The sequence below is a fragment of the Sycon ciliatum genome, chromosome 9 (genome assembly GCF_964019385.1).
Source record: "Sycon ciliatum chromosome 9, ocSycCili1.1, whole genome shotgun sequence".
NCBI classification, from domain to species: Eukaryota; Metazoa; Porifera; class Calcarea; order Leucosolenida; family Sycettidae; genus Sycon; species Sycon ciliatum.
The window spans coordinates 22,298,194-22,322,819 of NC_088651.1; the positions used below are offsets into that span (position 1 = coordinate 22,298,194).

Sequence of the window (24,626 nt, forward strand, 5' to 3'; positions counted from 1 at the left end):
CTCTTCTGCAGCTAGCTCGCGTAACAAAAATGAACTCAGACCTTGTCCTGCCCAAAGACAGGAAATACAACCTTGGGACACACTGTGACTTTCTTCCCCACAACAAAAAACTACAGTAACAGTTCGCCACAGCCACTTTCAAGTTCAAGTACCGGTACGCATCAGCAGCTGCAACTGACTACAGTCCAAACTCCAAACTGTCATAGCCTGCAATGTGTTGGTTTCCTTACTTGCTAGACTGATTTTATATGATTCTGGACTGATTTGAATCATATTATCTTCCTTATTGGCCATGGGCCATCGTGGAAATAAAGAATAATAATAATAGCCGAGCGCGGCCGGCTGGACAGGGCTAGCCTAGTAGTTGTGTACATGATGTAGTCAGCGCGCTCGCTGGATCAGTGTACGCACTAACTACCTGCCTACCGTGTAGTACTGGACATGTGCCATGCCAGTGCAGTGCACAGCGCGGTTTGGACCCCGTACACACAGACTCAGTGCACACAGTAGTACAGTGCACGCAGCACTCACGGCACTGTTACCATGGTTACTCGCGTTCTGGAACCTCACAGACATGCATATCTACATAGTTCAGTAGTATCGTTATTATCGTTAGTGACAGCTAACGGTAATCGATAATAATTTCCTTAGCGATTAGCAAACGGTTAATCGATCATATCGTTTCAGCCCTAAAAATTTCAAGTTGATCTGCGGTGGTAAAATGTGCCTAACCACCTATTTAATAATGGCATATCAATTGAGCGATATAGAGCAAATTTATGCACACAGTTTGTAACGTTCTTTGTATATCTTCATTCTTGCTAGTTAGGCAGTTCAAATGTATAGTGAACTATGCCCTCAGCTTCATCCAGTGACGCCTGCGCGCCGTCCACTAAATCTTGGTAGTACTGCCGCTCCTCTTGTGCTAGTGATATGTGCGAACGCAGGGCCTGGACACTACATTCCGTCTCTTCCTCTGTACGGGCGACACGAATTTTGTCCCGCAGATTGTCACACAGTGCGCATACGTCTGTCCTTGGCTTCACCACTTTGATGTGTGCTGCCTGTCTCCTCCAAATGTGGCAAAATGACCTCTAATGAACAGGCGAATACTGTGTGACAGTCTTGGTATAGATGTTGTATGCAGACTTCTTGTTCTTGGATGCTGGTAAGTATACTGGAGGGTCCTCAGCACGACCTCGCTCCGCTGCAGGTTGAGGTAGACCGTACATGTTAGCATATGACTAAATAAAACTGTACTATATCCTGCTCTATGTCTGCTGAAATGGCCAAGTGCTCTGGTGTTCTCCCAGTCAAGCCATGGCGTACCAGTTGAACGACTCCTTTGTTTGCCTTTTTTTGAAGGCGCTTCATTACATGACTTCCACCAGCATGAACTGCCATGAACACGTCTTTGCACAAATCGTAACCACGTACATGATAGCGGAAATAGAAAGGTCGATCACCGCCGCCAGTCATCGACTTTCGCATGCTTCCAGTCAGTGCGCCTAGAACAAACTGCTTGAAGTTCTTTTTCGATTCTCCCAGTTTAGAGACTTCAAATATATAGTCCTCGAGCTGCTGCTCTGGGATGACATTCCAATGATTCTTCGACTTGCATCCACAGCCTCTCTCAATCCCATCGCGTATGTCTGAAGACAGGAGACCACGCTTCACCTGCTCTGTCGACGTCGTCGGTGGCTCAGGTACGGGGGCATCTGGTTCGTCATCCGATTCCGAGTAGTCGGTGTCACTCTCCGCGTTTTAAATTTCCGAGCTGTCGGGGCTTGGCGTTTTCGACACAACACTAGCAGTACTCGAGCTTGCTGTGACTCCATATGTACATATGTCTTCTTCTTAGGTGGCATATCATCGCCGTCGCTGTCAGCATCGGTGTCGGAATATCGCTCGCGGACGACTCGCGGGTGCCAGCGCTGAATCCGTAAAATTCTCGTCGTCCGATTCAAGCGCCTTCGCATCAGTGACTAGTCGACTCCACACAGAATCGAGCTGCGTCGTCTACTAGATGTAGCCATGATCAATCACAGTAAGTGGAGCCTCATGAGTTACTCGACAATCGCTCGAGCTCGGAATCCTTCCCCGAACACCAAACAAGAGGACGACAGCTCTTGAGTCTTGTCAAAACAAAAGTCACGAGTTCTGCGCTTCACGTAACTTTGAGTCGCGTGACTTTGAAACGTCATAACTTGATTTTGATATCAAACGTCGTATGGCGGTTTCTATAATCCCTGGCTCAAGTACTACCTCTCAAAATTCTCACCATTAGCCGTCACATAACCTTTTCACTGCTTGCAGTCGCACGTGAGGTGCTGCTCATAATTGCCCCAATGTTCTTCTTCTTGCCTCCCTCAGAAGAACAGGTGGTTGCATGAGCCTAGGCCTATAAAAGTGTATTCTTTTTTTGCGCCTATTTTTGCACCCCATCAACCAACTCACGCGATCATTGTCATATCTACACTATCTGCCCGGATCATCCATTCGCGCTATGATCCAAGCTTGCAGCCTATATCAATCTTATCTTCTGAAAATTGTAGTCAAGTTCCTGTCTGATGATCGGTTAAAACCGTGAAACTCAGAGTTACAGAAGAAACACTTTTGATCCTTCTCAAGTGTGTGTATGTAATGACCGTCATGCAGTTAGACCATGCGTGCTCTTCCCTGCCTGCTTCACGAACCCACTGGCCCCGGAGACTGCCGATCTTGTGACGCATCACGATCGCGGCTCCGAGGACTCCGCACCATTCACGCACCGTATCCGCAGGACGCCCTTCTTGAGCTTCAGTTTTCCAGCCAGGTTGTCGCCTGAAAGTCGACCTCAAGGGCGGTTATTTATTTCGATCAACTTCTCGACGATCTCTACTGTGATCTTGATTCGTCGGCTGCCACATCGTGAACAACTGCGAGAGAGATCAGCAAACTGGACGGAGCGATGCTGGTGCTTTCTGCACGAGTTTCTGGATGACGCAATTGCTGAAATTTTGCCAAGGAAACAGCGACTGCAGCGATTTCAATCCGCCAGGAGGCACTCGAGAACGATTGCCCAGGAGTTTCTGGTACTCCGTGACAATTCCCCATCGCAGTGAGGTGTTGATTGCAGCACCAGGCCTTCTGTGTGTTGCGCGAGAAGCAACAGGAGTCCTCTAATGACAAAATTTGGACCCAAAATGCTCGAGTTGACTAGGATCCTGAGGCGCTGCCTCCTTTGGAGTTGGAGCCATTTATTCTTCAACATCACAAATCGACAACTGAAGGATAGTGTTAGGTAGCTGGATAGTTTATTCTGTCTTGATATTATTTGAATTTGTTTGGTTGGCGTTCGAAGCGAAACGCACATTTTAATAAGTCGGATCAAGTATTACCTGCACTGGGGGCAGGGGTAACTGCAGTTGGATCCCTGGACGGATACCCTGAAGCCGTCAATCCTTTTTCTGCACCTTGTCCTCACCCACTTACTGAGGTGTGGTGAGCCCATAAGTGCGATCATTTTCAAGTCCACCCAGAGTTTTTGGGATTTCAGGGGGTGTCGGCCATTGGGCGGTTTAATGGCCAATTGAGTCATCTTTCCAAGATTCCTTTTGAGTCTCTCTCCCCTCCCTCAGAGAGACCCATGTGACCAGTTTTGGCAGTGAGCAACAAGTGCAAGTACAAGTGTGTGTGTGTGTGTGTGTGTGTGTGTGCATGGGAGGGTATGCGTGCTCATTCTTGTGTATGTGTGTGTGTTTGTGGTTCGCTTCTGTTGAATAGCTGTATCCCCAGAGTTGCAAGGTTATTTCTACTGCGCGTATGGTTCTGTAGTCATTAGAGCAACAGAGGATAGATACCAACATAAATACTTGAAGGGTGTATGCAAAAAGCATCATGTGAAACCTCTTCGAAAGATTATGGTTCATGAAACTCCTTGTGACGGATTTAGAAGGAGATCGCTGCCCTCCTGGACAAGCACTCGTCATGGCGTTGGTGTTTACTACACAACAGAAGGTTATGGCATGTATTCGACTGATTTGTTACATTTGGCTTGCGAAATACGTAAGTTGTTTGCTGCGGGTTGCATGCATTGCTGTCTGTATGATTACATTGCTGTCTCTATTCTTGCCTTGCTGTCTCTATTCTTGTCTTGTACTCTCTATGCTTGCTTTGCTGTCTCTATGCTAGTCACGGCAGATGTCACTCTAAAACCATGTTCGCAGATTTCAATGAGGGAGTTCCGAATCCTTCTTGGGATGGAGCGACAAGGAAACACGTTCGAAATGGCAAACAGCCTCGTGGCAGTCTGTAGAACATTGTTACGAGCAAGGCGAGCGAAATGGATGAGACATGACGACTTTTGTCGGAATACTTGAGTTGCAACTAAGACGCTGGTCTGTGGTGCTGGCATTTTGACTTTCACGGTGGCAAGTATTCCTCTTGGTAACAGGTTTCCAGGAAGATTAAGATCGTAAAAATTGTCAAAAGTAGACCAAAGTTGTGACTGGGAGAATATGTATATTGCTACATTAAAGTCACTTTTGCCTCAACGGTCACACCAACTATTGCTGGTGGGGTATGCCCCACATCAGCGAAACCCTTAACTGCGTGGCTCATTCCAACGCGCTCACGTTCGCGAACCCCAACCTCCGCCACACTCACATGGAACAATCTCATTTGAGCGCAGGCTCATTCTAGCATGATCTCTATGTAAAGCACACAAAGTAACGAAACTCATTTCGACGCAATTCAAAATTAATACAGATTTTCACATTTCAATGCATTAAATTATGTCCAACACCAGAAAGGAATTTCCTTGGCGTAACGTCGCCTTCATTGAGCCGGCGTTGTACGGTTTCAATGTGGGCGTTCAATTCCTTATATTTGCGAAGGACTCGATTGGGTTGCTGGCATGCTGCTATTTGTTGGAGCAACGTTTGCGTCGTGGCCTGCTCCTTTTGCAGCGCCTCTATGAGACGCCACAAATTTGGATGAAACTGGCCGACAACTGCCGCGGATCGATTGTGCCATCCCTCGACATGATTGTTTGTCTTTGTCCCTAGATGTCGCACATTCCATCGCTCAAGAGGTTGTCCTTCAATCCAAGTATGGAGAAAGTAGTCAAACTCCTGCGCGAGCTGTGGCTTCTGGGCTTGTTGTTCCTCTCGGAGTGCAAGATACTCAGGCTGGACACGATCAGTTGGGAGGAACTCAAGAGCAGCTAACGAGCGGATAAGCTTTCGGACAATTTGGTCAGTCTGATAGAGCTGCTGGTGACCAAGTGATTGCACCTGTTTTCGTGAGATCCTAGTGCCCCGTGGCACAACCCTCGTCACAGACACAAGCTCCTAATTCTCTTGTTGGTTAGAAGATGTTCTTTATTGATCTGTCCCTGTTCTCGGGAGTTGTGTGATTATAGGAAAAATAGTGTGCAAAGTGAGTCGGACATGTATGGAAAAGTGCTGTATCGTGCTCTTTACAGTGGGTGCCCAATCGGGCAAAGCACAAACGAAAAGGGTGCCGCGAGTCATGCAGCAACATTCTCCCCCCCTGGTTACGAACCGTGGGAGAGTTAACATAAACATGCAAAAAGAACGGAAGAAAAGCGGAGAAGACTGTATTAAACCTAGCAACCATCGTGTTATTCGAGTAGAAATAAGGGTGGATGGTCCATGGACGCACAAAACAAGAAAAAACAGCGCAGCTAGCTGCAGCTCAGAAGTACGGGAGGCATGACAGCTCTACGACCGCACGTCCAGTACACAAAATTTCGCGACGGGTCGGCGAAAAAAGGTACCTGATGCGGTCTTGACGTCGACAACACGGACAACACCATCGCGGCCTGGATGGACAGCTGAAACGACACCTTTGGGCCAGGAACCCCGTGGTGCGTTGTCATCCGCGATAATGACAATGTCGTTTAAGACGAGTTGCTTCGTTTGGCGGTTCCACTTTGTGCGGCGAGCGAGAGTTGGAAGGTACTCGCGAACCCAACGGCGCCAGAACATATCTGCAAGGGCTTGCGCAATGCGCCATTGGCGCCGCAGCGAGACATCTCCTGCCTGCACGATTCCTTGAAGAATGGCGCACGAGGAACTGATCAGGAAGTGGTTTGGGGTCACGTCAGGCGAAATTCGAATGCACTGACTGTGGACAGTTGTGACTTTTTCAGCTCCGTAGTGTTTGACAGCCCAGCCGGCAACAGGCCGGTCTGGAAGTAGGACAGTAGTATTAGTGTGAATAGTGGCAGTGTAGGGTAGCATAGGGTAGTAGGGTAGCGTAGTGTAGGGGTGTAAGCAGTCAAAATCAGGGAGAACCTCTTCGCCATGGGCGAGCTCGCAGGAGAGCCTGCGATGAAACTGCTCTGCTCCCTCCCGGGCATAGAGCAGACTCTGCTCAGCGTGCTGCAGACCCTGACGTCTCATATCAGCGAGTCGAGGGATCGTGAGGGTCGTCTCCATCAGCGTGTGGACGATCTCTCCACGCATCTCCTAGCCCTACGTGAGGAATTTTGTTCACTGCAGAAATCCGCCATTGTTGTTCCCGACAAGGCCCCTGCACGATCTACTCAGCACCAAGTCCAAGGCGACAAATCTCGTACCCGTACGAAACCTCGTAACCGTCCTCCCCAGCAGGGCCAGCCTGACCCAGCTGCAGCAGCAAACCAGCTCGACCCAGCCGATGCAGATGCTGGACAACAGTCAGGGCAGATCGACGTGGCCTCTGGCTCTGCACAGCACGAAACCCGTACCCGTACGGACGACCCCGGCTTTGTCGATCCTGAGCCTGTGCAATCAGACTGCGAGAAGAGCCACCCTATCATGGCCGTCATCAAGGATGACAGTTGGAAATTAGTTGCGGCGGGCCCGCCAAGAAAGAAGCGATCTGTGTTCTTTGTGGGCAACTTGAGCCACGACTGCACAGTGGACAGTCTCACTGAGTTTGTACACCGTAGGTCGGAAAGCGTAGGGACGCCTGTCAAAGCCCACCAATGCAGCCTACATACAGCCGGAAACGGGCAAGTGTCAGCCAGGATATCGGTTGATGCCACCTCCAAGCTGACAGTGACGTCCGCCAATTTCTGGCCAAGGCCACTCTACTGCAGGCCGTGGAGATTCCACTCCTCCACAAATGCGAATGCAGCCAACAGCACCAGCAGCAGCAAGAGCAGCCGCCACAACAAGAACAACAACAGCACCAGCAGCAGCACCAGCAGTCGCCGCAGCAGCACCAGTAGTCACCGCAGCAGCACCAGCAGTCGCCGCAGCAGCAGCACCAGTAGTCACCGCAGCAGCACCAGCAGTCGCCGCAGCAGCAGCACCAGTAGTCACCGCAGCAGCACCAGCAGTCGCCGCAGCAGCAGTAGCGACAGTAGCACCAACCAGCTGGAAGCACAGCAGCATGATCAAGAGCAACAGCAACTTGGGATTGCCGCCACGATAAATGACTTCCTGAGCGCGAGCCGTGGCCTGTCCGCTGCCGCTGCCGGCACACCTGTAACCACGCCACACAGCCACAAACGTTCTTCTGCCGAGCGGTCACCTGATTCGCTGTCGCATGATGCGAAGCGTCCTGCCCAGCCTGGTGCTCAGCCACCCCGGCAGGATAACCAATCCTCACAATGATGGCTCCAACACGTGCACGGCAACCACCTAGAATGCTCCGCCTCATGCTGACAAATGCTTTCGGTATCTTGTCAAAACTTGGGGAGTTCCAAGCTTCTCTCAATGCCCACCACCCAGACATTGTCATCGTCACGGAGACAAAAGTCACGGAGGACAAGGCCACGCCTGCTGACCTCACATTCCCTGGATACTTCCCACCAGTTCGAAGGGACCGTACGGCCCAGGGGGGCGGTGTTGCTATCTGGATTCGGGCCGACCTGGCTTTCACAGAACTAGAATGTATTGATACTGGTGGAAATGAAATCCTGTGGGTTCGCCTCAAGACAGCAGCTGGCCCATCCATTGGAGTATGTGCTGTGTATCGCTCAGGTTCATCCGCTGATGGAGACATCTCTGCCCTAAACAGCATCAGCTCTGGCATAGATGATGCTAGGCAATGCTGCCAGAATATCATCGTTGCAGGTGACCTAAATGTACACAACCGGGAATGGCTAGGCAGCAGTAGAACTTCCCCTGCTGGTGAAGCTGCTGAAGATCTGTGTTACCACCATTGCCTCGATCAGCATGTCCATGAGCCAACACGTGGCAATAATATCCTCGACCTCATAATGTCAGATATCCCTGGAAGCGTCATCTCAACTCTCCATCCACCTCTAGGGAAATCTGACCACGCAGTTGTGGTAACTGACTTTGAAGTTGCCCCCTCCTGTGACCGTCCCAGTAAGCGAACCGTGTGGCGCTACCAGCATGCTGACTGGCCTCGGCTACGGGCTTTCTTTCGGTCCACAAACTGGGTGTTGACTGATGACAACAGCATTGACGTCTCTTGTGTGAAACTCACACAGAAGATCAAAGAGGGCATGCAGATATTCATCCCATCCAAAACCCTGAAGCTACGCCAGGGAGACCCAGCCTGGTGGTCACCTGAGTGCCAGGAAGCTGTTGACAGGAAGCAACGTGCCTGGCGACGTCACCGATCTTCGCCCAACAATGCACACCTGCGGCTGGCCTACTCTATGGAACAGGTGAAGCAACAAACTGTCTGCACAGAGCCAAGCAAGCGCACACTACCAGTATCCGCCGAAAGATAACAGAAGGTGCCCTTTCCAGCCGACAATGGTGGACAACCGTCAAGCGAGCAGGTGGGCAAGGACACCGCTCTGCAGACATACCTGTTCTGCGTGCGTCGAACGGAACTGAGCACACCACCTGCAGCGAAAAGGCCGAAGCATTCGGGCAGTATTTCTCCGCAAAGTGCAGTCTTTGTGACAACGACTTGCAAGCCAACAGCCTCCCTCCAGTCCGCCCCCGATCTCAAGCCCAACTCCGCAATGTCCACTTTCGGCCAAGCACGGTTGAGCGGAAGCTGAGGCAACTCCACCCCGCCAAAGCCACGGGTCCAGATGGCATCCCCGGGCGTGTACTCCGGCAATGCAGCAAAGAGCTGGCTGCACCAGTGTCGCGGCTCTTTTCGCAGGCCTTCCACCAAGGTCGGCAACCTACAATGTGGAAGACGGCAATGGTTGTGCCGGTGCACAAGAAAAAATCCAAGTCTGATGTTAAGAACTACCGCCCGATCTCCCTCCTCTCTATTCTGTCAAAAGTCATGGAGGCCATTATTAACCACTCAATCCGACAGTTCCTGGAGGCACACAACATCTTATCGAAAAGTCAGTATGGCTTCCGCAGCCAACTCGGCACCCAGGACATACTCACGCTGCTCAACTACCAATGGAGTCGCGTTGCAGCCAGAGGTGGTGTAGTTCGAGTCATTGCAGTTGATGTGGCTGGCGCATTCGACCGCGTCTCTCATGTAGGCGTTTTGCACAAGGCACAATGCTATGGTGTAACTGGTCCACTTCTCGCTTGGCTGAGGGATTACCTGACTGATCGTCACTTGAGGGTTGCAGTTGGAGGTGAACTTTCCAGTCCGTACCCGACCAAAGCTGGCGTGCCGCAGGGCAGTATCCTTGGCCCCACCCTGTTCATCCTCTACACCAATGATGGCGAGGACCACCTCCCACCAGGTATGGAGCTAGCAGCCTACGCTGACGACACCACTCTCTTCCACTGCCTCACATCAAGAGCTGACATTGACTGTGGCTCCGAGCTCCTCCAGCAGGGCATTGATGCGTTTTCCCGTTGGGGACATAAGTGGAGGATCAAATTTGAGCCCTCCAAGACGCAGGCTATGTCTATAGGCCACCATCGCCAGCCCTGGGAGCTCCCTCGAGCAACATTTGACGGCACACCGGTCAGTGAAGAGAGTCGGCTGAAACTCCTGGGAGTCACCTTTGACGACACCCTGAGCTACTCTTTCCACCTCCGCTCCCTAGCTTCCCGTGCTAACCAGCGGATTGGCTTCCTGAAGCGGGCGTCTCCCATTCTGGACGCCGAGAGCCGCCAACGCGTCTACAACGGCTTTGTGCGACCCACACTCGAGTATTGCCCCTTAGTGTGGATGGGCTCACCCTCGTCCCATCTTAAGAAGCTGGACCAGATCCAGCGAAGGGCCCTCCACATCATCGGAGCAGGTACTTGGCTCCCTAGCCTGGCACTCCGTCGCCTGGTAGCTGCACTTGCCTATACCTACAAGCTCTGCTATCTAGATGCATCCAGCCCTCTGAAGCAGATGCTGCCTAAACCAGCCACTCACCGTGCCCCCGAGACAAGACCTACCCGTCAGTCTCTCCAGCTGCAGGATTCCCATCCATACCAGATGACAACTGGCCTGCCTGCCAACACCCGGAATAGCTGTCTCCAAGGATTCCCTGCTTGCACCGTTGCAACATGGAATGCCCTGCCACCAGACCTGTTCCACCACCCACCCGCCCAGCCTCACATGCAAAGCTTTAAGAAAAAGGTGTACCGTCACCTTCTTGCTCAGGACTGGCTCTCTGCTACTGATGCACTTTGAATCTGCTCGCCAACGCTTTCCCTGTTCTTATTAGTGTTCAACTGCTTACCTTATAACCCTGCTGTCATCATCACCAATATTCTGATTCTCATGCACATATCCCAGAACCTGCTATCCTTCGCAGTCCCCATCACCAAGAGCACTGTGCTCTTCTATCTCCCAGCTCTCTCTCTCTCTCTCTCTCTCTCTCTCTCTCTCTCTCTCTCTCTCTCTCTCTCTCTCTCTCTCTCTCTCTCTCTCTCTCTCTCGCCCTCGCTCTCTCGCTCTCTCTCTCTCTCTCTCTCTCTCTCTCTCTCTCTCTCTCTCTCTCTCTCTCTCTCTCTCTCTCTCTCTCTCTCTCTCTCTCTCTCTCTCTCTCTCTCTCTCTCTCTCTCTCTCTCTCTCTCTCTCTCTCTCTCTCTCTCTCTCTCTCTCTCTCTCTCTCTCTCTCTCTCTCTCTCTCTCTCTCTCTCTCTCTCGCTCCCAGCTCTCTCTCTCTCTCTCTCTCTCTCTCTCTCTCTATCTCTCTCTCTCTCTCTCTCTCTCTCTCTCTCTCTCTCTCTCTCTCTCTCTCTCTCTCCCCCCTCGCTCTCTCGCTCTCTCGCTCTCTCTCGCTCTCTCTCGCTCTCTCTCGCTCTCTCTCGCTCTCTCTCTCTCTCTCTCTCTCTCTCTCTCTCTCTCTCTCTCTCTCTCTCTCTCTCTCTCTCTCTCTCTCTCTCTCTCTCTCTCTCTCTCTCTCTCTCTCTCTCTCTCTCTCTCTCTCTCTCTCTCTCTCTCTCTCTCTCTCTCTCTCTCTCTCTCTCTCTCTCTCTCTCTCTCTCTCTCTCTCTCTCTCTCTCTCTCTCTCTCTCTCTCTCTCTCTCTCTCTCTCTCTCTCTCTCTCTCTCTCTCTCTCTCTCTCTCTCTCTCTCTCTCTCTCTCTCTCTCTCTCTCTCTCTCTCTCTCTCTCTCTCTCTCTCTCTCTATCTCTCTATCTCTATCTCTCTCTCTCTCTCTCTCTCTCTCTCTCTCTCTCTCTCTCTCTCTCTCTCTCTCTCTCTCTCTCTCTCTCTCTCTCTCTCTCTCTCTCTCTCTCTCTCTCTCTCTCTCTCTCTCTCTCTCTCTCTCTCTCTCTCTCTCTCTCTCTCTCTCTCTCTCTCTCTCTCTCTCTCTCTCTCTCTCTCTCTCTCTCTCTCTCTCTCTCTCTCTCTCTCTCTCTCTCCCTCTCTCTCTCTCTTTCTTTCTTCTCTTCTTCTTCCCCCATCTCCCGATAATTATTAGCCCCCGTTTTCTTTCGACGCGTTTGCTGTGCAGTGAAGCCGAGACCCTAGGTCGGTGGAGCACATCAGACCCCGTCACCACGTCCACGATTCATGCCTGCGATGCTGCACCGCTGCTTTGCATGTCATGATTGGAAGCTGTGGCCCTAGTAAAAAAAAAAAAAAAAAAAAAAAAAAAAATAGCACGTCATAGTACATTTGAGATCAGCGGGAAGAAGATGACGACGTCCACTAATTTAGTATCTGTGCACACGAATCTGCTATGTGTGTGACTCTGTGTGTCAGCTATGATCATCTTCTGTGGTTCCATGCCTAGCCTGTACGTCTGAACCATCCTGCAAAGTTTGAATGACGTAGGTTGAGCGATCGCTCCGCGAAACATACTTTTTGAAATTCTCTTCATAGTATATCTTCCACCATTGAAATTTCGAATTTCTTAAAAAAAAGTGCTGAGAGGGGTGGCTTGCAACCTCGATATGGCTTGTTCCAGGCATGCTTTGGAGCCATCTTCTGTTGAAGTAGTGGCGGGGATCTGCCCTGCAACTGCTACAACAAAAAATGATTCGATCTGAGAAAGGGTGAGTCCGCGAATCTCAGTTGAATATTGAGTATTTCAAGCCTTTTCACGACGAAGATGGAGTTCTTTTTGGAGATGGACGTCGCGGCAAAGGACATGGTGTCCGACTTCTGGCGTCAGGTGAAGCCAGGGATCATTTGTCCAGTCAGGTCGGCAGCCTAACCGTCGGTAAGCTTGTGTTTGGATCCCGTTCTGCTCGATGTGGTAGATCACAAACAATTTGATATCGCACAAATTGATCTCAGCATCGTGCGTACGGTATTTTATATTCAGAAAATCCCAAAGTGGCTCCGTGTGGCCGTCCTATGCCACGAGAAACTCCAATCAGGCTCCGACTAGCTATGTTCTCTGCCTTCATGATTGAATGTCCACTTCGTTTGAACAACGAACACAACAATCGAGGACGGCTTTGCAATGAAAAATACAGCTATACTGGAGCTGGAAAAAAGAAGAAAAAAACGTGCTCAGGATGAGACTCGAGTACACGCATACTCTCCCAGCAGGTGAAACGCAAATTTGTGTGAAAAATGCGTGTCGCCGACTGACCAGTAATTTCGCCTGACGAGGTCTCGTCGTCGGCGGCATCCATACTGACATGTATGAGAGGTCGACTGTTCACGAGTGCCTCTGCTTCTGCCAGTGCGGTCAGGAGGGTCTCCTCCTTGGGATGGCGCTCTTTGAGGATGGCGTGAAGTGCGGTCTTGATGGATCCAACGAGCCGCCCCCAGGCTTCGCCCATGTGGGGTGGCGCCGGCGGGTTGAACGACCATGTAATGCCGTCATGAGAAAGCTGGTCCTGGATGTGAGCTTCATTCAGCTCACGAATGGCCTGGCGGAGCTCTTTGGCGGCGCCTTTGAAGTTGGTTCCGTTGTCTGAGTGGATCACCAGTGGGCAGCCTCGCCTGCTGATGAATCGCCGGATGGCCATTAGCGTTGAGTCTGTGGACAGGTCGTGCGCCAGCTCCACGTGAACGGCTCGGGTGGCAAGACAGGTGAAGAGAGCGCCGTACCGCTTCTCATGAGTGCACCCAACAGTTACCGACAGCGGGCCAAAGTAGTCCAGTCCTGTCTGTGTGAAGGGTCGCTGAAAGGCGTCAGTGCGGCACTCTGGCAGGGCCGACATGATTGGTGGCTGCGGCTTGGCACGGAGATTCTTGCAATACTGGCACTCACTCCAGGTGCTTCTTACCGCTGCACGGATACCGGGTACCCAGTACTTCTGACGCAGCTCGTTCACTACGTGACCCTGTCCTTGATGTAACGACCAGACATGGTGTTGCTGTATGAGCAGCCTAGTGAAGGCATGCTTCGGCGGGAGCAATACAGGTTGGCGCAGGTTCTTGTTGTCAGCGTTTGCGTTCCGTACGCGGCTGTCAGAGCGCATGATGCCATTGTCGTCGATGAAGGGTGTCATCTGGACCAGGTGGCTGTCCTTGTCGACTGGCTTGCCCTTGCGGAGCGCAGCGAGTTCTTCGGGAAAGCCTTCCGCTTGTGCAGCTTTCCACCAAAGACTCTCTGCGGCTCGTAGCTCGGGGACTGTCAGCGACGGCTTGGCAGTGTCTCTTCCTCCGTGTCTCAGGCGGCGAGTGAAGCGTAGCACCCAGGCGGTTGCTCTTATCAGGCGACACCAGTTTGAGAAGCGCTCGATCTCTGATAGTGCTGCCTTCAGGCTGGGTGGCTCTGAGCTGTCTCCGGCTGCTGCGTGGACGCCACTGAACGCACGCTTCAGCTCGAGATCATCGGGGTCCGGCGCACGAGTCTCCTCGGCGGGCCAGTCTGCTTCGCCTTGCCTCAAATAGTCTGGGCCGCCAAACCAGCGATCGTCCGGCTGCAAGCGCTGGGCAGAGATACATCTGGAGAGGTCGTCGGCTGGGTTCAGTCTTGTTGGTACCCAGTGCCACTGATCTACTTCTGTTGTGTCTGTTATTTCCGCGATCTGGTGGGCCACAAATGGTTTGAATTGCCGGGCGTTCGAGCGTATCCACAACAGCACCGTTCTGGGGTCTGTCCAGAATATGACCCGTGGAATTGCGATACGCAGCTGCTCCCGTACGGTACAGGATAGGCGCGAGGCGAGGACCGCAGCCTGGAGTTCCAGATGGGGTATCGAGGCCGGTTTCAGTGGAGCAACGCGTGCCTTCGCTGCAACTAGGAAAACTGCCAGCTGAGTACCGTGGTTCGCTTTTCTCATGTACGCAGCGGCGCCGTATGCTTTCTCGCTTGCGTCAGCGAACACGTGCAGCTGGATTTCTGTAGCGACTGCAATCAACGGTGTGTAGCACCGTGGCACTTCGTCACTTCGGTCGCGGGTCGGTGGTTGTCCGTCGCGTTGAGCGAGTGGTCGCCTTATCCGAGCTGTTTTGAATGCGACTGTGTCCGTGACAAGGAAATGTGGTCGCCATGGTCGAGTGGTCGCCATATCCGAGTGGTCGCCATATCCGAGTGGTCGCCATTACAGGTTTTACTGTACAGAAACCGCGCCCACGAAAACACTGCAATTAACACGATCCTCACATTCCTTGCCCATTAGTAGCATAGCACAGCCAAAAACATTCCACCGATAATTCGATACTGTGACACCGTAACCTTGATCACCTAGGCCCAAAAGCCTAGCGATGTTTTCATTTCTCCAATGTTTTCCAGACATAACATGGGATTCGAACCTGCACTATCGCCCTGCATGCATCCCCACGGTATACTTCGCATGCATACACTTTCTTCCACGTTGCTTCACATTACGATCTTGCAGTTGAAAGCCCTATTTGAATAATGTGGCCAGCTGTCTTTCATGGTATGTTTCGGGACATGCACGGGATAGTGCCAGGCATGCCCGACGACACAACAAAACAATAACCGCATAAATTTTTCGCTTTTCTGTTAGGCCACACGTTTTTTTTTTTCTATGTTTCTCGTCACCCGCGCGCATACGATTCAGGAGTCTGGAAGAAAAAAGAAAAAGAAAAACTATGCTGCACTGACTGTGCATGTGAAGACCATCACACTCGTGCACATGTACATAATGTGGCCTGGCCTGCGCGACACATGATGCGAGGCCGGCATGTTTTGTGAGCAATCTAGCTGCACATGCACAGATTGTGATAGAAGCTCCTACCACATACTAGTTGCTAACAATGGATGCTATTTTGCATGGTGTATTGGTGTATTGGTGTATTGGTGTATTGGTGGATTTTAGTGTGAACAAAGGTAGTAATTTATTTTTTATTTTTGGGTCATTTTATATTTTTTCCACCTCTCGCATACGTTTTTAGATTTTCAGGTGACGAGAAACATAGAAATAAAAACGGGTGGCCTTATAATTAAAAAAGAGAGGAGTACAAGTTTACAAGGGATCCGTTTCGTTCAACACTAACGCTTCGAAGCAGGATACTGTTGAGTCGAAATGTGCAACAATTAGCACTGAACCGACCGATGTGATTGGCTGATATTCCACAACATGATGCTTATGTTACTTCAGGAATTAGTTACTTCATAGCTTGGGGCATTCCAAGTTGGAAGGCTGTTGTTGGTTTGCGCATTCCAGACGTGATGCAGCTAAGCATGTCAGTATCACATCAGTCAGTTTTGTGCCAGTTGTTGCACATTTTCGCTCAACAGGACCCTGCATATGATCGTTAGTGTTGGACGAAATGGATAACTTGTAAGCTTATAGTCCTCTCTTTTTCAATTTTAATCCTTGGCTCTCCATCCAAGTTTTTCTGTTACATGTTGAGACTCACGGCACGCATGCACGCGTGCAGGCAAAACAGAAGTCGAAGTCCTTGTTCGCACGAGGGACTCGAGATTATCAGAATGAGATGATGAGGTGGAGAGAAGAGATTGAGAGAATTGAGATCGAGAGCGATATAAAGGATCAGACACGAGGTTGCCGAGGGCCTGGAAAGCTATGGCAACGAATGTACGAAAGCTACCCAGGCCAAACGGCCAAACGAAATAACACTATGAGGTAATGCGGAAATATGAGAGTGCCGGAGCGAGAAGTGGGAATGGAAACAAGGTGCATGCAGTAATGTGTGTATGAGTGCATATGTACGTGCATATATGGGGAGAGGTCATTGGTGTGCGAGTGCGTACATGCATGAAATCGTGAACCTAGCATGAGTCCAGACTCAACTCATGCACAGCATCTAAAAGCCGCGAAGTCTGTTTCACGCTCGCGCGGGAAATGGCACATGCTACATGCATAACATAACACAATGTACTACTATCATGAATATCTGGAGTGGCCAAGGAATGCCACAGCGCGTGTGTAGATGGGAACACTACACATATATATATATATATATATATATATATATATTATATGCTGTTTGCGTTATGCAGAGCTCACTGACTTGTCAGTTTGAGCACTCTGGCAAGGTACGTTCGGGCCTGATTGGAAATGTTTATTTCCATTGCTATCAGGTTCGGCCTCATTTTCTCTGTGCTGCGCTGATGAGTTCAAAAAGAACGAAACAGCATGCTGTCCGCAGATTGAGTATTTCGCTCCTGCTCTTGTAGCTGTTGAGCACTCTTGCGTGGGGTAGTGCCTTTGCTGTTTGCGTTATGCAGAGCTCACTGACTTGTCAGTTTGAGCACTCTGGCAAGGTACGTTCGGGCCTGATTGGAAATGTCTATTTCCATTGCTATCAGGTTCGGCCTCATTTTCTCTGTGCTGCGCTGATGAGTTCAAAAAGAACGAAACAGCATGCTGTCCGCAGATTGAGTATTTCGCTCCTGCTCTTGTAGCTGTTGAGCACTCTTGCGTGGGGTAGTGCCTTTGCTGTTTGCGTTATGCAGAGCTCACTGACTTGTCAGTTTGAGCACTCTGGCAAGGTACGTTCGGGCCTGATTGGAAATGTTTATTTCCATTGCTATCAGGTTCGGCCTCATTTTCTCTGTGCTGCGCTGATGAGTTCAAAAAGAACGAAACAGCATGCTGTCCGCAGATTGAGTATATATATATATATATATATATATATATACTGGAAATTTATATATATATATATATACTGGAAATTTTTATTTCCATTGCTATCAGGTTCGGCCTCATTTCCTCTGTGCTGCGCTGATGAGTTCACAAAGAACGAAACAGCATGCTGTCCGCAGATTGAGTATTTTCGCTCCTGCTCTTGTAGTAGTTGAGCACTCTCATGTGGGGTAGTGCCTTTGCTGTTTGCATTATGCAGAGCTCACTGACTTGTCAGTTTGAGCACTCTGGCAAGGTACGTTCGGGCCTGATTGGAAATTTTTATTTCCATTGCTATCAGGTTCGGCCTCATTTCCTCTGTGCTGCGCTGATGAGTTCACAAAGAACGAAACAGCATGCTGTCCGCAGATTGAGTATATATATATATATATTAACTGGTTTTGAGGGAAAGAGACAAACGGGAAAAGTCTGAAGAAAAAATCGACTGTCACCACCAGGACTCGAACCAGGGACCCTCGCTTGTAGCCAGCGATGCTCTAACCACTGAGCTATGGTGTAGTCGTCATCCAAGCAGAGACCGTTCAACGTTTTCTTCAGACTTCGTAACTCACACTTCCTGTGAATCCACACAGGCGGGTATTGTTGCCTTTCTGCTCCAAACAGGAACTACATTTCTCGATGATTGCCTAAAAGCAACACTCTCCATTCTTTTATACTCATATCATCTTCCTTTCCCTTTTCAAACTCTGTCATGTTGCAGCATGCAAACGTGATCGTCAAGATCCAGATCACATTCATGATATCTCTGTCCATGGAATGGTTACGTGTCAGGTCGGGTATGAGTACTGGTTTTATCAGCCAGTATGCTCGGGTAATTCAGGCTCGCAGTATGTTTATTCATGCACTAGTAAGTCTTGTAATGTTTAGAGAAGAAATTACATTGGGTACATGGCCTTACAAATAGGCGATGTGTGTATAACAATTTTAATGACAGCAATACCCAATGCTGTGGACAGCAAGCTGTTTCGGCCATAACGGCCTCATCAGTACAGCTACGAGCTAAGTAATAATAGTAATAACTTTATTAGGATAGGCCGAGCTACCAGCCATGGGGCAAAGGAGGCACCACAGACATTAAGATAGCTCGTCGCTCTACCGACAGAGTGCTCAAACTACAAAAAGGTAGCGGGCATTGCGCGATGCAGCACCGCTAGAGCAGCCAATAAATAATTTGGGCCATCCAAAGTAAAAAGAGACCACACGGGTCATTGTTTATAGAAAAGAGTTGTGATTAATGGGTTTAGCCACTCGCTGTGTTGGTGCAAGTTGGTGATTGTGCTTCGCTTTGCTCGTAAAACAGGCTTTCGTGTGTTGTGATTAATGAATTTGTTCACATGGCCTTAGCAGTATTTTGAGACTGATATGGCAAGTAGGACATTCTTTAAAAATTACATAAGTATGTTATGTTGTAAAAGGAGGTCGGAGGCTGACAACAATTTCCAAACGAAGGTTTGTTCGCAAGCATTCACGCAATTTTCACATCCAGTCAACACAGCACTGCTCATATATTATCGAACATTTTCGTTCCCTTCTCATTAACAAGGAAAATACAGAGAATGGCTGAATTTGAAAATAACTAAAACTTTAAAAGGGTAAAGATCAAGATAAAAACACTCGTGAGTCGTGACAAGGTGGTAGTTTATCAAGTTTTTGAAACAGAAATAAAAATAAAAATGACACCAACAAAGTGTGCAAACTCGTGAGCACAAGTGCTTTGCATTTACCCACTACAGAAGCTCTGTACGTTTATTTTAATTATTTTGTTCCAAGCAATACATGGCTGGGGTAGCCATTGATCACTTTGCGTGGCGATTGCAAGGTTTTTATAGCCAACCACGGCTAACAAGGAAAAGAGTAAGAAGTCAAAAAGAAAAAAAGGAAAAAGAGAAAGTACCAAATATGGACTATAATAGCAAATATGGACTAACCTTGTGGTCTAAAGCAAGGAGTCCCGGAGTGCTATTAAGAGAGCATGTCTGAGAAAACCAGGCTGAAACTTTTATTGCGGAGTCTGTTACGAAATCTCAGCCATTCCGTTTCCGGGACGCAGGACACAAAGGACAAGACTAGTTTGGTTAGCATAATATATTTGGACATTACGGAAAACTAGACTACTCTGACAGAGACGAACAAGAAGACTGACAAAAGGACTCACGACTACAAAATCGCACATGCTCATAGCACACATGCACGCGACTAGACGAGACAGTTTGGGGAATGCCATCACACAGGAAAACAACACATCATTTCATAATACCTGCCCTCTTGATGATATTCCACAAAATAGTAAACCGATACCAAGTTCCACATGCACAACAGCAAAAGAAACCACAGCAACAGCGAAAAACCAAAACCAGCTTACATTGAAGCACAAGCTAACAACAAGCCAACAGAACCCAGAGACAACGCTCTAAAGAAAAACGGGCCACGACACTGGGCCAAACAAAAACCTAGAGCCGACGCTCTAAAATAAAATCCTGGCCACGACACAGGACCAAACAAAAACCTAGAGCCGACGCTCTATCCAGGCCACGACACAGGGCCAAACAAAAACCACAAGAGCCGATGCTCTACTCACAGGCACACAAAGCCAACCGAAACACGAGAGCCGAAGCTCTTAAAATAATAATACCATGCGCGCAGCAGCGCAAAGTAAACCTTAAACACAAAACAATGGAGAACAACAGATCGACGAGAAGAGCAACAGAACGACAACAACCAAACTCAACCAAAACAGCAACAACTGATCAAGCAACAAACTGAACAGAGAGAGAAACACAATCAGACAATACAGCGAGCAAGACAACAACAAGACGAACAACAAAGGACGGCACAAAGTCGGCGATGCCAGACTCGTCCACTGGCCTCTAGTGAGCCACGGCCACACGCTCCATCGCGGTTTCTGCTGTCCCCGGCTCCAGTCCACTGTTTTAGTCCACCACCTTCTCTGCCTCCTTTCACTCGTCTCGAAGAAACTACAACACCAAGCGCCATTCGTGTATGCCGCGCCGTGATGAAGAAGACCTTTTCAAACTCAAAATGATATGCGCAGCGCGCTCTGTCACCAGTCGCTCACTGATTTGTAAAATCGTGGCTCATCGAAGCCAGACAAAGTTCCTGTGAAAATACCTAAAACCCGAAGGATTTCCAGCCCCAAAACGCATAGGTAAGCGAGAAGATATCAGAGTTATTCTCAGCGTGACGGTGACTCAAAATGTTTGAATGCCCATTTCTGATCGCGCACTAGCTTCGAGCTTCGTCGTGCGCCAATTATGCACCAAGGAGTGAAAGCGATAGTTGCAGTCGATAGTCAAGGTCTTTCTGAAGACGGAGAGCATTTGTTATAATCCGACAATATTTGAGCGTGTGACGAAATATTTAGTGATCGCCTATTGCATCGATCCACGTGGATCGATATTTGAATGGCTGGCCCTTGTGAGAGGGTTAAACAATTTGCCTGGTTCCGACGCAAGAGCCCCATTACAGTCCGTACACCATGTTGCAAGTGAATACCGTACCCGGCCCATGTCCTGCACTGCATAGTACGGTGTTTAGCGTACTCACTTATAGCCCCAGACTTTATTATTTTGATTCTCTGACACAATGGCTCTATTCAAAGGGTTGTATTCGATTCCATATGGGAACTCAAAGTTGCAATTCTTGCTGAAAATGGGTATTCATGGGAAAATGGGTGTTCTTGGGCAAATGGGTATTCATGGGAAATATTATCGTCCAATGCATCTAAAAAGTAAACATTCATGCCTCAAATATAATTTAAAACTTCCACGAAAACCCTTTTGCTGTTATTATAGGTCATGATGACCAAAAACAACTGCATAAAAGTCACACAGCCTATAGGATTTTTTTGCCAGCAAATTAATTAACCGTGAGAGACGTACAACTCACCTCCATTAGACTTAGAGAATCCTGTGTAAAAAACCTTTTTCGGATCGCAAATTTACGATTGTTGGCTTTGGAGGGACAGAAAGCAATAGTAATTGATCATGTCGGGGTTGCTTCTGCCTATGCCTGCAGAATGCTGTGCTGAATGGTTTGGTAACAACTGCAGCAGGCCATGTCTGTGCAAGACTGGAACTTGCCATCATGTGACTGGAGAATGTACCTGTGATGCGGACCACTATGGTCGTCATTGTGAGAAAGGCAAGTCTTGTCCATATATGTCGCTAGAACTGGTGTTTCTCGATTTTGCAAAGCACACTTTCTTATCGCATTAAGAGAGCATGTCTGAGAAAACCAGAACATATGTGCAAGTCGATCTCTCAGATTTCGCTCAAATTTCGCAGGTAGGTTTGCTTTGGGGTGTAGATCGAAATTCCAAAGCCCGCACAAAATCTTTTGAAGGGAACCATGAAATTGGCATACCCCTCAATATTGGCCCAATATTGGCACGATTTATGGGTCTACAAACGAGCTACGGCACAGCGTACAAGAACAAGCTACGAACAAAACTCCTTCAAGTCAACATTACCTCACCTTAGAAGAGTTCTTGGGGCAGCACCACTTAGCCACGCCAGCATCCCAGAAGACGAGGGCAATCATCCCTTGACGCCACAAATGATCGTCTTGAAAATAGCCAAATTACAAGCGCTGATAAAACAGCGAGCTACGTCCTCAATTAGCAAACACTATACACCGGCAGATAGTAGAACACCTCTTCTAGCACTGAGGACATGTCCCCCATCATCCTTTTTGGGTTTTCTTGAAATAAACAATTTTGAATTTTTCCACTCGACCATGCTGAACTACGTCCAAACTCCGGCGCATGAAAGCTCGCCCCTCCGCGACGTCTAGTCAGCAATTTCTACTCCACCACTCCCAACGCTGCAGAACAAAGTGTATTGTTGACTCTGACAAGGAAAAGCAGCAGTGATCACTTGTCACTCCAAACGACAAGCTTCTCCTTGCGCCACCAACATAATTCGGTGCAACAGTTGATGCAAAAGTGACTGAATTTTTGCGTGTAGTTTTTGGATTTTACTGCAAGAGGAATGAAGACATGCTCTCTTAAGTCCTTTTGCCTGATGGGCATGCCTAGGCCTTGGCGGATAATTCTCGGAAAAGTCGCGTTTTCTGCTCGACATTCTGCTCGTATTCTGCCGGTATTCTGCCCCATTCTGCCGGATAGAGTAGTTAAATACCGGTATTTTACTACTCCCTGCTTCGCGCTTGTAGCAAAGCGCATGTGCAGAGGGCAACATAGAGCATGCAGTTTGATAATATCCGTGTGCGCACCGCACTCCGGCGTATGGACTCACTCTTTCTCGGCAAGACTTTCTGAAGACTAGTGAAGCAAGATCCCTTTCGCGAAGTGGACGACGCGAAATTATCAAATGCGGCCACAAGGTATCAAAAAGGGACCATGCACCAGTGAGTTCACATGCTTGTGAACACAATGGAGAGCAGCCCTCTCCGCACCTCGTAGCTGGTTCTGCAGAGTATCTGCTCCTTCTTTTGCACCTTTCTGCAGGATTCTGCTCATTCTGCTCCTTTTCTAAAATAACCGATTTTCTGATCGAAATTCTGCCGGCATTATCCGCCAGGGCCTAGGCATGCCACATGGTACACAATACCCTTGCGGTGTGTTCGTTTGAAATCTTTTATTCTCACGATGGCCTGTGGCCGATCAGAGAAAAATAAATACAGGAATGGGAATCGAATAAAGAGAAATCAAAGCTTCGCTGTTTGCTGAAATAGTGGCAATGATAATAAAGAGTTTGTCATGCAGGCTGGGCACAACGCATCTACAGGTCCCTGCATGAGTATGAGGGCAGTACCGCGGAATCCAGGCCGCGCCGTGATAGCGGCAAAGGCTGGATGAACAGCGGTAGTGGGCGAGCATGAGCGACTGCAGCGTGTTTCCCGTGTGCACCCAAGCCAAAGAGCATGCATGCACGTGCACTCTGTACAATCGTGGACATAATTCGCTCTTTCCGTTGTCCTTGCCCAGTGACGACGCGCAGTAGAATCTGTACCTGCCCGTCGTCACATGACCTGGGGCAGTGGATGCAGTTCCATCACCTTTGAGCAGGCAGGACCGCGCTTTCCATCCCGCGCAGTTTGATTTGTCATTGGTCGACTCCAAGGCGACAATCACGTGACATACGGGAGTCTGTATTTATTGTAGTATTGAGTTCCAACAGGAGGACGTCATACTCTCCAAGCATTTTTTTGGGTAGGTGGAACATTTATTACAGGAGACGAAGATACAGAGACCAAGACGAACGAAACGACTACATTGTGTAAGATAGAAAGAAGAGGTAGAGATCAAGTGGGAACAGCAAGATAAAGGGCCTGGGTAGCTGTGGCAAGTATGGGCGCGCAAGTAGCTACCCAGGCCAACGGAACAAAAGGAGACAAAAATGGTGAGTACAAGAGTGCATGCAGGCCAGCTTGGATAAGGTTGTAGAACGTACGGGAGGAGGTACCTGACAGTAGTTTAAGGATTATCCAGAGGCTATAGGCCTGTCGAGGGTATCTCCTACACACAGCAGGCCCGTGGCACCGGCTTTGGAGGTGGTGCAGCGATGGCAGCCTCCTCCTCCCTGGGAATTTCTTGGCGAAGATTGAAGCCAATTGCAAGCAATTCAGGGCATTTGGTGCCATTTCAGTGCATGTAAAGACAATGCATGAAAGACTTGCCGATGGTGCAAGAAGCCAAGAAAATGCTACGATCGGGGACAAGGAATCTTCATTATTCGCCACGTTTGCGCATGCAATCAGTGCACTTTGTTGCAGTGTGCATAAAAAAATCGGCCGCAAAAGTGGGCCGGGCTCAGCCTCCCCAGCCATGACGGCCTTAGCCCATTTTTAGTGTGCCGCTGACTTCCTGCAATATGCACATTTCCGTCAGTTCACATCGGACTAATCAAACTCAGAAACCATTCACTTTGTCAAATAGCAACATGTATGTTTTCTGAAAGGTAATGCACCAAGGAATCCGAAAATCACATCTATTTGAGCATTGGCTTGAGATATGTTGCCAAAACTGATGCGAAACATTTATATCCAGCACAAGAACACAGTCCTGGCTTTTGTCACTTGCACCAACAAAATGTGCAGCACAAAAAGACAGAAGAAGACAATTGTATTACATGTGTGGAGCATGCAGATTCTTCAATCTAGTACTTATGCCATTATAGCTTGCTGTGAACCGGCAATAAGTATTCTTTGAATGTGAGGTTCAAACCTACCTTTTCGAGAAGCTTTCCATGTTCTCCACTGGGATTATCAGAAGCTTTTTTGGGGATGCGATGGGCGATGTGACGCGATCTGTGAC

The 24,626-nt window shown here is 49.0% G+C and overlaps 1 protein-coding gene across 1 annotated transcript; it reads right to left on the reverse strand.

Moving 5' to 3' along the window:
- Positions 1–9,270: 9,270 nt before the first annotated feature.
- Positions 9,271–14,761, reverse strand: LOC135824355 (uncharacterized). Its single transcript, XM_065337088.1, has 2 exons — positions 12,889–14,761; positions 9,271–9,335 (listed from the first exon to the last, which is right to left on the reverse strand). Exons 1-2 carry the CDS (start codon positions 14,759–14,761, stop codon positions 9,271–9,273), a joined length of 1,938 nt encoding a protein of 645 aa, XP_065193160.1.
- Positions 14,762–24,626: the final 9,865 nt, after the last annotated feature.